The 11,993-nt window shown below is 48.4% G+C and overlaps 1 protein-coding gene across 1 annotated transcript in view; it reads left to right on the forward strand.

Moving 5' to 3' along the window:
• Nucleotides 1–11,993, forward strand: part of EEF2K (eukaryotic elongation factor 2 kinase) — a 44,075-nt gene that overhangs the window by 11,370 nt on the left and 20,712 nt on the right. Inside the window, exons 2-5 of the mRNA XM_007449969.1 lie at nucleotides 3,466–3,566; nucleotides 6,920–6,980; nucleotides 8,337–8,374; nucleotides 8,752–8,923. Of these exons, the coding sequence (XP_007450031.1) occupies nucleotides 3,466–3,566; nucleotides 6,920–6,980; nucleotides 8,337–8,374; nucleotides 8,752–8,923 (372 nt within the window). The remainder of the gene's footprint in view (nucleotides 1–3,465; nucleotides 3,567–6,919; nucleotides 6,981–8,336; nucleotides 8,375–8,751; nucleotides 8,924–11,993) is intronic.

Genomic DNA, 11,993 nt, shown 5'->3' on the forward strand with positions numbered 1-11,993 from the left:
TTTGCAATGCGGACCCTGCTGATGTATCATAGGTTTTCAGCAGCTTTTCCACCACACCATAATTTGACCTGGGATCAGCTGACCTTGGTCGGCCAGACAAATTACCCTTGCATCGGCAGGCGGACTCTCAACCACTGTGCCACCAGGGAAGCCCAGTACAGGGCTTTTTATATTGTGCTTAAAAAAAAAAGTCAGTTGCATTAAACCCACCTGTTGCCAGTAAGGTGTGGCTTGATTTTTTTTCTGGGTTTGTAAAAGTAATTCTGAGCCTATGAAATAACACGCCCTCTAATTCTGAAATACTTTTTTCCTTGACTGTTTTTTTGGTTGCTGCCATAGCATCCAGCCAGCAGGTAATTTCTGTCGATAATCCTCATTGAATGGGGGGCCCTGTCTTTGGTTGCTTAGGGCGTGTCTTAGTCACCGGTTGAGAGAGGTACATTGAGAAAGTCGTGTGTCTCAGGCAGAGAACAGGGTGCTTGTACAGACATGCTCAGAAGGGCGGCCTGCTGACTACTCAGAACTCAGCGGGCTCCATGACAGGTGGGGGTCAGAAGGCCATCCCTGCCATTCGCAGCAGCTGGAATACAAGAGGGGACTGTGGCACTTTTTTAAAGTACAGAAATCCAGCAACTGCTTTAGTCGTAAACATGTCTGCTGCAGGGTTATGTATAACAGGGAAAAGGCAGTGACAAGCTCAGAGTCTCACTGTGGAGAACCACAGGTGAACAGTTAAGTCAATAATGATAAACCCATGCAGTGGATTGTTACACAGCTGTACAGCTAACTTGTAAATTCATGATGTGATGTTTGTGTCAAAAAATTTGAGTGATTTGTTCTTTGCTTCTTGGAGTGTAACCTAGGAGAATCTTTTTGGAGAACTCCAAATTTCTAAACTTTGTGATCCAGTGATTATACTTCCAAGAAGTATGTCCTACTGAGCTCTTGCACAAGTGCACAGAGATTTATATACAAGGATGGTCCCTTTAGCACTGTTTATACAAGGGATTATTAGAGAGAATCTAAATAGCCATCAACTGAGGTCTGAGAAACAGCTTAAGGTACATTTATACAATTGTGTATCCTACAACCATGGAAGGGAAACGAGGTCGATCCAGCCTGTCTGTACGTATGACATGGAAAGGCTGGGTCCAGGATCCTGTGTTAAGTGGAGAAACGTAAGATGCAGAACAGAATACTGTCCCAGTGCTCTTAACTTCATGTGTGTGTTAACAAATGCATAGGAGGAAACCTGCAGAATATCTAAATCAACTGTCAGCTGAGGTTTTCAGAGGACTAGAGGTTAGAAAGGAGTGCTGCTTTCTAATTCAGAATTCTGTAGTACTTGTACTTTTTTGTAATAAGCAGATCAAACATTTGGAGTCAGGGAAAAAAATCAAGATCACTAAATAAAGAACCAAGTCCCACTGACCCACTCTCCTGAAAGGCTGTAAGTTATATGTGCAGTGTGATTCCAATTTTATTTAAAAATGCACGTAAGGGATCTGGAAAAGAACTAGTCCAAAGCACTGATGATAGTTGCTCTGGTGGACGGCACGTGGCAGATTTGAATTTTCTTTGTCTTCTGTATTTTCCAAGTGTTTTCATTAAGCATGAATTACCTCCAAATAGGAAGCAAAAAATTATGGGCTTCATTTTTAGACTTTGCAGAGATTAGAAAGCCCCAGTAAGGGAGCCCTGGGCCGTGTACGTGCATGTGTGTGTGCTTCATCTCCTCTGAGCAGGCTCCCAGTGATGGAGCCTAGGCCGGGGGCACGCGCTGGGAGCTGTCCTGTTTGGACGGAAGTCCGTGGAAGAGCTCCTAAGAGCTGGTCCAGGAGGCTGAGGGATGCCATTGGGGGGTGGGGAGGTCTGGAATCTGCCAGGCCCAGACAGTGGCCAGCCCACGATCCAGACCCACCCTGTGGCTCAGGCCTGTGGCCTGGAAGGGAGTTTCGGTCTCACTAATTCTGTAAAGGCTGTCGGACAAAGGTTCAAGCTCTACAGGAAAAGATGGAGAGGGTATTGCTACCCAGTGTGAGAGTCAGAGTGTTTGTTTGGAGGGGACAAGAAAGGAGTCCACCTTGGGATTACAAAAGCAGTAAAATGAGCTGCTTTTTTTTTTTTTTAATATTTATTTATTTGGCTGTGCGGATCTTCGTTGCGGCACTCGGGATCTTTGTTGCGGCATGTGAACTCTTAGTTGTGGCATGTGGGATCTAGTTCCCTAACCAGGGATCGAACCTGGGCCTCCTGCATTGGGAGCGTGGAGTCTTAGCCACTGGACCACCAGGGAAGTCCCAAATGAGCTTCTTAAAACAAAAAACTGGGGTCGTACTATGATGCTGTTGAGAATCAGCATGTTCTCTCCATAACGTGCCTTGGTCATCTTTCCCAGTTAGTACCCTTGAAGCCCTGTTCTTAACAGGGTTAGAACGTTTGGGGACATGTTTTCGGGCAGCACAACGATGGAAGGCACTGAGGCACCAAATGGGTGGAAGGCAGGGATGCTGAACCCTGCAACGGGCAGAGCAGATCTGCAGAAGGAATTGTCCTGCACCCCCAGGACCTTGGAACGTCTCATGGGAATCTGTTCATAATTAACTGAGAACTTAGCACTTCGTTAATGTAAAGGCAACATATCTTTTGCATAGTTTGATATACTCTTGAGTTTAAGAAGGTTAAATTGTCTATGAATTTCATTTAGGGCAGTAAAATGGGGTGTATTTATGATTTATACAATATTTATGAAAAGGTGACATTGGGCCTGATAGAGCCCAGAATTCCTACTGTAAGGCGGTTTAGCATATTTTAAATGAATAGAATCAAAGTGTATTAACCACTCCCCACAGACGTTTGGGATGAATTCAGTTTTGCACAATCACAGTGATACCTCTTGTACACGTATGTTTGCACACTTACATTTGTATTTCTAGAGGATACATTCCTAGATGTAGAATTGCTGGGTCAAAATAAAGGAATACAGTTTTTCCATTTTAGTACATTGCCAGATTGCCTTTAGAAGAGGTTTATACCCACTGACAGTACGTGAGAACACCTGTTTCCCCACATCCTGGTCAGACTTGTCATTACCGGCTGTTAAAATGTTTGCCAGTCTGAACAAGGCGGGATGGGGGAATATCATCTTATTTTCATTCTCAACTTTGTGATAACAAGTGAGGCAGTGTATGTTTTCTCTACATATTATGTTTCTTCTTCGGTTTTGTAGTTAAGATAGGTCACTTCTGGCAGTGGGAAAGCTGGGCCCATGTGAGCTGTGCCCATGTGAGGTCTTTTGGGAACTATGTTCCTACAAGGATAATAGATGGGAGTGATTCTCTCTGACTGATGCTGTCTGCCTCCCCAGAGGTCGGAGACACTGGGAAATCACAGGGTGAGAGGAGCTGCCCTGCACTGTCCCAGAAGCCCCTGGTCTGGACCTAACACTCCCCTTTGCTTCTGCAGGAAGCTTGGAAGCATGCAATCGAGAAGGCCAAGCACATGCCTGACCCCTGGGCCGAGTTCCACCTGGAGGACATTGCCACGGAATGCGCTACACGTCACAGGTCAGTACCTTGTCTACAGACACTATATGACCCCAGTCCACAAGGAGTCACTGGGGTTTGGGTCCTCCTTCTGCTTAAAATCAGTGAGGCTTAAGTACCCTTGGAGATCAAGGAAAAGGGAATATAATAATAATAATATCAGCCAGTATTTGAGTATTTACGCATGCTTAAGGCATTGTGCATGATCTCATTTAATCCTTACAGTGTGTATTTAATCCTGTAAGGTGTGTATTCTACAGGCTAGGCTGAGCTATGCTGCAAGTACAAATACCCCAAGGACTTTATGCAACAAAGGTGCATTTCTTGCTCATATGAAGTTGGGTGAGAGTTGAGTAACTCTTCAGGGCATCTCAGGGATCCAGGCTGCTTTCGTCTTGTACCTCCATCATCTCAACACATGACCCCACAATTGCTATCAAAGGGAAGGAAAGCAGACCAGCCTTTCAGTGCCTTGGCCCCAGGAAGATTCACAAAACAGAGCTGGGAGGGTCTAGATTTCCTATTTGAAAAGGCAGAAGGAAGGAAGAGTGTTTTCAGGGGGTTTCAGGAAGAAAAATGAAAAAGAAAAAAACGCTACCACCAACATAATAATAAGGAGGACTATGGTGATGATGATGAGGGTCCTTATTTACTGAATTTTCCATCTGCGAGGCACTGTTTAAGCACTCTATATGTATTTACTCATTAAAAAAAAGTCTGGAGTAGTTGTGTCAAGCCTTCGGCACTCCTTTGAGAATCTGATGAAGCCATCTCAGAAAGTTGCACACATATGTCTAATTTGACTCATAATTTTAGAAGACTCATGGATCTTCCCTGGGGCCTGTCCTGTGTCCTGTGACCTCTGTAGACCCCTCCAGCTCTGACTCATCCAGGTGAACCCTGTGAGTTCCCTCAGTTGCCCCAGTGGAGAGAGAGGTTTGAACAGCGTCACCCAGGTAGTTAATAAGATAACTTTCTGACTCAGACCAGTGTCTTTGAATTAGTCAGGACTCTGTTTCAAATGCAAGTGACTGAAACCCAATTCGCAGTGGCTTAAACATAGAAAGGAATGGTTGACTCATCTACTTGGGTTTCACATATGACTAGTCCCACATGCTCCAAGGATGCTTTTGGCTCTGACCCCAGATAGACTGTCTTACATCAGTGGCACACATGGCTCCTAGGAGCCCCATATTTCATCTCACTCAGTGGGAAAGGATCTTTCTTTCTCAATTTTTTTAAAAACAAAAGTCCCACATTTGAATCTTATTGGCCTGGCCTTGGTTATAGGCCGGTTACTGAACCAGTCATTGTGCCAGGAGCTTTGCTCTCACTGGCCAGGTCTAGATCACATACCACAAGCAAGAAGGTGCTGGGGGATCAGCTTCACTCAGTCCATATGTTCTGAGAATGGAGGATGGTGGTTTTCCAAAGGAAAATTAGGGTGCTGTTACCAGAAGAAAGGGGAGCAGTTGCTAGGCAGGCAGAAACAGTGGAGCCCTCTCCACCTTTCTGCAATGTGTTCCTGCTCCCACCTTGTGAGAAGATGGCTTAGAACCTAGCGTGCACCTTTCCCCATTTCGGAGGCTGACCTCCTAGTGGGCTCTGGGGTCTGTGCCGGCAGCTGAGGTCAGCATCGTTGGGGCCCCAGAAGGCCAGGTTGCGGACTCTGTTCCTTCCTGCCTATAAACGCAGCGTGGTGGCTGGTCGGTGACATCTGGCCTCCAGGCTGAGGACACCAGGCCACCAGGGAGGCCCTTGGAAAAGCAGGACTCACATGCTGGGCTGGTTCTGTGTGTCCCTGAGCTCCTTGGCGGCCAGGGACCAGGGCCCGTGCCGAATTGTGTTTATTTCTTAACCATAGTAGCTGATTTCACCTGCCCTGGCTGCCAGCAGAGGGAGGTCAGGCACTGATGGCCAGAATGTCCAGAGATTTCTAAATTGGAGGCTTCCACCTCTATTGCTGGTTTTTAAAGAGCTCTGCTGCAAGCCAGCCCTTTACTGGGACAGACTTCCTCTTCACGTGGGTTGTACCCAGGCTGGTTAAGAGCAAAGTTCTGTTTGAAACCGACCTGGGTTTGAATCTTGGCTCTCAGGAAGGTTTTTTCACCTCTCTGAACCTTGGTTTCCCCATCTGGAAAGTGAGCACAATATTTGTACGGATCTCACAGGGCTGAGTGACGGTTGATGGAGGAGTTCCGTGTAAGCACTCAGCATACAGTGAATGCTCAGTGAACTTAGAGCAGCTCTGTCCTCTGTAAGGTTAGGGATTGTGAAGGACAGTTAAGAGCCTTCCTGTGTTGCAGGTCTCTGCCCTCCCCCAACTTCTGGGCGCCTCTCAGCTTTCAGTCTGTTTGGAAGTGAGGGAAGAGTACTTCCTTTACCTTGGCCTCTACATAGTAGTAATAACAATGATTGCTGTTATTTATTGAGCACAGTGCTTGCCATGGGCTGGTGCCAGCAGGTGTGTGGCTCTGACAAGCCTTCCTCCCCACCTTGGGCCTGGGGTGGGTTAACTGCCAGGCCTCTGCTCGTTTTTCAGGCTCTGAGAAGGCTGTTCCCACGAGCTGGGAGGTTCTGGAGTCTGTCGCCCCTGAGGGAGGGCCAGGGAGGCATCTGCTAGAGCTAAGAACACCTCAGCCCTGGGGGAGGTGTAAGATTTTAGGGATTTACTGAGCCAAGGAGCTTCCTACCAGGCAAACCTGTTAAGGCCCAGCCAGGCCTAGGGGCAGATTTGTTCTGGTAAAGAGGATCCCTGGGCAAAGAGAGGTGAAAATGTTCTGGAACCCTCTCCATTCCTCTCTGCCTTGGGTGTGTATCCAGCAGCCCCTTTCCTGGTTGGACTCAGAGGCAGGACCCTCCCCCAGCCCTGCCTGCACCGGGACCTGGGCCGGGCCTCACACGGGCAAGGCCGAGGATGCCGCCACCTCCCATCCTGGGACACGCCATTCATTACCTAGGACAGTTATAACAAGGATATTTACTTATTCAACTGCTCATCCAACATGCATTTATTAAGCCTCCTCTGTACCAGGTCCTGTTCACTGGCCTGTTTTAGTGGAGTTATAGTCCGGTGGGGGAGCCAGATAGGTAGGGAGCAAGCCCGCCCACTGCACAACAGTAAGCGCTGGGGGACATGGTGGAGAGGGAATAGCTGCCTTTGACGAAGGGGAAGGAGGCCAGTGTGGTGGGGACCTGGGAGGGAGGGGGCGTGTCCACAGACCCAACCCAGGAGGTCAGCTGGGCCTGTGGGTAGAGAGCAGATTTGATCCCGAGGGCACTGGGCAGCCCAGAAAAGTCTTCTGCCTTCAGCTAGTGAGTGACAGGATCAGGTAATGAACGCTGCGCCCTGGGGTGGGTTCTGGTCTCTGCAGGTACAACGCTGTCACCGGGGAGTGGCTGGAGGATGAAGTTGTGATCAAGATGGCGTCTCAGGTGAGCAGAGCCTCGAGCCCAGTGTAGTCAGGGCTGAGGGGGGATTTCTCTTGAGCCGACGTCAGGGCTTGCCTCCTCTCCTCTACACCCACTTTATTTTATTTTTTTTAACTGCGGGGGATTCTTTATAGTACTGTATATTTATTTTATTTTTTACAACAGCTTTATTGAGATATAATGCACACACCATACCCCATACCCATTTAAAGTGTACACTTCAGTGGTTTCTAGTATAGTCACAGAGTTATGCAACAACCATCACCATGATCAGTCCCAGAACATTTTCACCATCTCTAGAAGAAACCCTGTACCTACCCATTAGCAGTCAGTCTCCAATTCCCTTATCTGCCCCAGCCATGGGGCAACCACTAATTTATCTTCTGTCTCTGTATATTTACCTATTCTGGGCATTTCATGTATTAATCATATATATCAAAAGATTCTTCTTGACACTCTTATTGAAAATCAGTGAACCGTGAATGTGTATATCAGTTTTCAAAACTTGCAGGTCACCACCTATTACTTTTCATCTAACAAGGTGAACTCAGTGGGTTGCAAGAAAAAGGAATCAACTAGAGAATAGAGAACTTCCTGCATAGTAAGGGGCAGGATCGATTTGTGAAACATCTTGTAGTGTATCACACACTCAGAAGAGTGTATAGCTTGATGAGTTTCACCAAGTGAACATGTGTATAACTAGTGCCCAGATCAAGACACAGAATATCACCAGCACCCCCAGAAGCCCCTCTCAGCCCCAGTTACTACTCCTTTACCCCCAAGGGTAAGCGCTACCCTGAGTTCTATCACCCGAGATTGGTTTTGCCTCCTTTTTTACTCCGTATAAATGGAACCATACAGTATATGTATAGCTCAACATTTTGTCCATGAGGTTTTGTACATGTTTTTTCGAGAACTGTAATTTGTTCATTCTCATTGCTGTATAATATTTTGTCGAGAAAATAGACCTGATTGATTGATCCATTATACTGTCGATGGACATTTGGGTGTTTTTGCTTTTTTTCTGTTACAGACAGGGCTACAAAAAAACATCCTTTGACATGTACTGTCTCTACCCCCACCCGGTCACCCCCATAATATCTTCACCCCCTGAGGAGTCTTCTGCTCAGCTAGGGCGGGGAATAGGGTGGTCTCATCAGTCCTGCAGCCTCCAGGCTGGAAGTTCTATGAGGCCTTGGTGCTGCAGTAAAGGAAGGAGGGCCCAGGGATTTTAGGGTTGAGATGAGGTCCAGGGCATCGATTTGGTGGGTGACGTCCAAGGGGAAAATCTCCTCATGGCTCAGCGTAGCCTCTGGGTGGGGTGTGGGGACTGATAACCCACTGTGTGATGTCTTTCAGCCCTTCGGCCGGGGAGCAATGAGGGAGTGCTTCAGGACGTAAGTGACTCAGCCTGCCTCTCGGGGCCCTGCCCAGACTCCCTCAGGCTCCTGAGAGCAGGGGCACTGTGACATTTCCAGTCAAGAAATGGAGACAGTGGCTTCTCTTCTTGTAGCCCAAGCTCCTCTCCATCTGGTCTCCCTTGGACCATACGTTGGGACCGGCTGTGGGGATGGGCTGGAGGAGGACAGGAAGTATGTCCCTTAAGCCCCCTTCGCAGCTCTTTGAAGGATGCTGTGGGGTGGGGAAGCCCCTCCCACCTCTTGCATTTTGTTCCTGGCTCTAGCCAGCCAGGTCAGGCAGGGTCTTCCCGTCCTGGGGACTAGGGCTGGGATCCAGAACACCCAGGCGGGCCCCCTGATGCCTCTCCCCTCAGGAAGAAGCTTTCCAACTTCCTGCACACTCAGCAGTGGAAGGGGGCCTCCAACTACGTGGCAAAGCGCTACATCGAGTCCGTGGACAGGGACGTGTACTTTGAGGATGTGCGTCTACAGATGGAAGCCAAGCTCTGGGGAGAGGAGTATAATCGGCACAAGCCCCCTAAGCAGGTGTGTGGCACCCCTATCTGCCGCCCTCCAACACCAGGACGTATCTGGAGATGAGGGCGATGGAGGTGCCTGTCACAGGCTTCCTTTTTCACCGTCTTAGCAGCAGCTAATAACAACCATCATGTATTGAGCCTGATATGTCAAGTACTCTACATGCCAAGAGTTATTTATTTCTGAAAACAGAGGTCTGAGGTTGTTTGAGGTTGGAATGTTTTTATTCCATTTACAGATGGGATCTATTAGTCAGGATTTTTGCTTGCAAATGACAGAAACCCACTCAAACGGGCTTAATCCAAAAAGGGAATTTACTGCCTCCTATAACTGAGAAATAGTGCTGGCTACAGGCGTAGCTAGATCCAGGACCAAATTGAAGTTGTTTGGAATCTTCCTCCAGCTCTAGCCTCAGTGTTCTGTGTTGGCATCACTCTCAGGCGGCTTTTCAACTTGTAGTGACATGTTAGTCCCAGTAGCTGCAGGCTCCCTTTCCGTTTCTCGGCAACCTTGATGGAATGACGTGTTTTCCCACAAGTTTCAATGAGTCCCAAAACTGGGTTTCTTTTTTTTTTTTTCTTTTTCTTTTTTTGGCCATACGCACGGCATGTGGGGTCTTAGTTCCCCAACCAGGGTTCAAACCAGGGAAGTCCCATGGGTTTCATTGGCTTGATTAGGTCAGGTGCCTATCACTGAGCCAATCACGATGGCCAGGGTGTGGGAATATGCAGATTAGGCAGGCCTGAGCCTTGTACCCGCCAGCAATATGGGTTCTTCCACCCAGACTAGGTGGACTGAGATTGGTGGCTCCCAAGGAAAAGCAGGAGAGGGAGTGGGGAATGGATTCCTTCCTTATCTGCCCCTGGGGAACCTAGGGCACAAAGGGGTTAAGTGTCTTGCGCAAATGGGCAGGGATGGAGCCAGGGCTCAAATCCAGGCTTTCCAAGCCCCTGCTCTTGGCTTCTTCACTTGAGCCCCCAGGGTATTGGTGACCTGAAGCAGCAGAACTTCCTGTTGCCTGCAGGCATTTGAGGAAATAGCACCCTGGGCCTCTGCCCTGCTTAAATTCACAGCTCAGCTCTCCTACTGTTTGTGCACCTGCTAGCTATAAGGTACCATCTTCTGAGAGCCTAGGAGAGCCACACTTCCAGGTAGCCAGCAGAATTTATTGAGTGCCGACTGTTTGCAGAGCCCTTGATTAAGTGTCCTTGGTGTGGATACAAAAAGCCACACTCCCACCCTCGGGGGTTGTGTCCTCCTTAGTAATTCAGTACACTCAGGCCTGGCCACTTTTTCCTTCCTCCCTAAGCTTGTTTCTGCCTCAGGACCTTTGCACTGACTGTTCCTGCAAGGCTGCATCACTGCATCTCCTCAATCCTGCTCACGGTTCAGGTCTCAGCTCATGTCACCACCTCAGCTAGGCTGTGCTAGACCATCCTAAATGAAGTAACCCACCGCTGCACCCTCTGTCACGACACTTTGTTTTGGTTTCTTTTTTTTCAGAGCAGTTGGCACCGTCTGAAAGGGTCTTATTCATGTAGTTAATATTTCAGTTGCTTCTCTCCCCCGAGGGCAGGGATTTTATCTGTCTTTTTCAACTCTGTCCGAGTGCCTAGGTGCTCAGTGAATAATAACGTGGTTGAATTGATGAAGGGAGAGGAATATGGTTGAGGAGGACCTGGCTGTCCCCTTGAGGATGTATCCTTGCCACTGACCCTCACCCAGTTGCCTTCTGCTCAAGCAGGTGGCCCTGCAGCAGGCTTCCTCGTAGGAATGGAGCCAACTTTTGGGACAGGTGCCCTCTGGGAACCAGCCGCTCCTTCCCCCCGTCTGGTTCTCAGAACTGAGGCCACATTTGGGGAGGTTCTCAGCTCTCAGCTCTGGGCCCGTTTGGCCTCTGCAGTTGTTGTCTGCCTGTCTGGTGACTCAGCCAAGCAGTTTCCTGGGTGGTCATTTCCTTGGGAAACCCAGGCCTGGCTCCTGTTGTGGATGACGTCAAGGGAACAGGGTGCTGTGGGTATGATCTTGTGTAGTAGATAACAAGTTAGAGTTTCATGTTTTCCCTGCCCTACTTTACAAACATACACAGTACTTACATGTTTTCTTCTGAGTACAAAGTTAAACATATACTTGGTGCAAAATTTAGCAAGGTATGTCTGAGTTCCCTGTAATTCCCCTTTGCAGGGAAAGAACCACTCTTACGGTTTGGTATGTATCACTCTAGAATTGTGTCTGCTGATAATAATGACATCGGCAAAGGTTGACTGGCTCTTTCCTGTGCCAGCAGATTTCATCCTCTTACCCGTTCCACAGGTGAGGAAACTCAGGCACAGATTGGTGAAATAGCTTGCGCAAATTCACTGTATTAGCATAAGGCACAGGTTGAGTTGCTTAACAGACAGACCCACAGTTGTGTGCTAACTCGAAATGGTTTCCTTTTGTCTCATCTAACAATCCCACTTTGGTGGGGTCTCAGGGTGGGCTGGTGCTTTGCCTCCTTAAGTCATCCAGAGGCCTGGTTCCTTCTGTCTTGTTGCTCTGCCACCTGCCGGGAGTTGCCCTGGACTACATGGTCAGATCTGGCTCACTGGCAGATGTCCACCTTACAGCCTCAGGAAGGCCAAAGAAGGAGAGGGCAGGCTGGAGTTGCATCATCACTGCTGCTTGCTTCCTATTGGCCAGGCTTAGTCACATGGCCACACTTAGCATCCAAAGGAAGCCAAGCGATGCCATCCCTACGGAATGGCCATGCATCCTGTTAAAGCTCAGGGATGGGGGGGTTGTCTTAGTCCATTTGGGCTGCTGTAATGAAGTAACACAGAATGGGTAACTCGAAAACCACAGAAATTTGTTAAGTCCAAGATCAAGGTGCCAGCATAGTCACGTTCTGGTGAGGGCCCTCTTCCTCGTTCATAGCTGGCATCTTCTTGCTATGTCCTCACATGGTGGACAGAGTGAGAGAGCTCTATGGGGTCTCTCTCTCTTTTTTTTTTTTTTTTTTTCGGTACGCGGGCCTCTCACTGCTGTGGCCTCTCCCGTTGCGGAGCACAGGCTCCGGACGCGCAGGCTCAGCGGCCAT

This window comes from Lipotes vexillifer, unplaced genomic scaffold, assembly GCF_000442215.2.
Source record: "Lipotes vexillifer unplaced genomic scaffold, Lipotes_vexillifer_v1.1 scaffold811, whole genome shotgun sequence".
NCBI classification, from domain to species: Eukaryota; Metazoa; Chordata; class Mammalia; order Artiodactyla; family Lipotidae; genus Lipotes; species Lipotes vexillifer.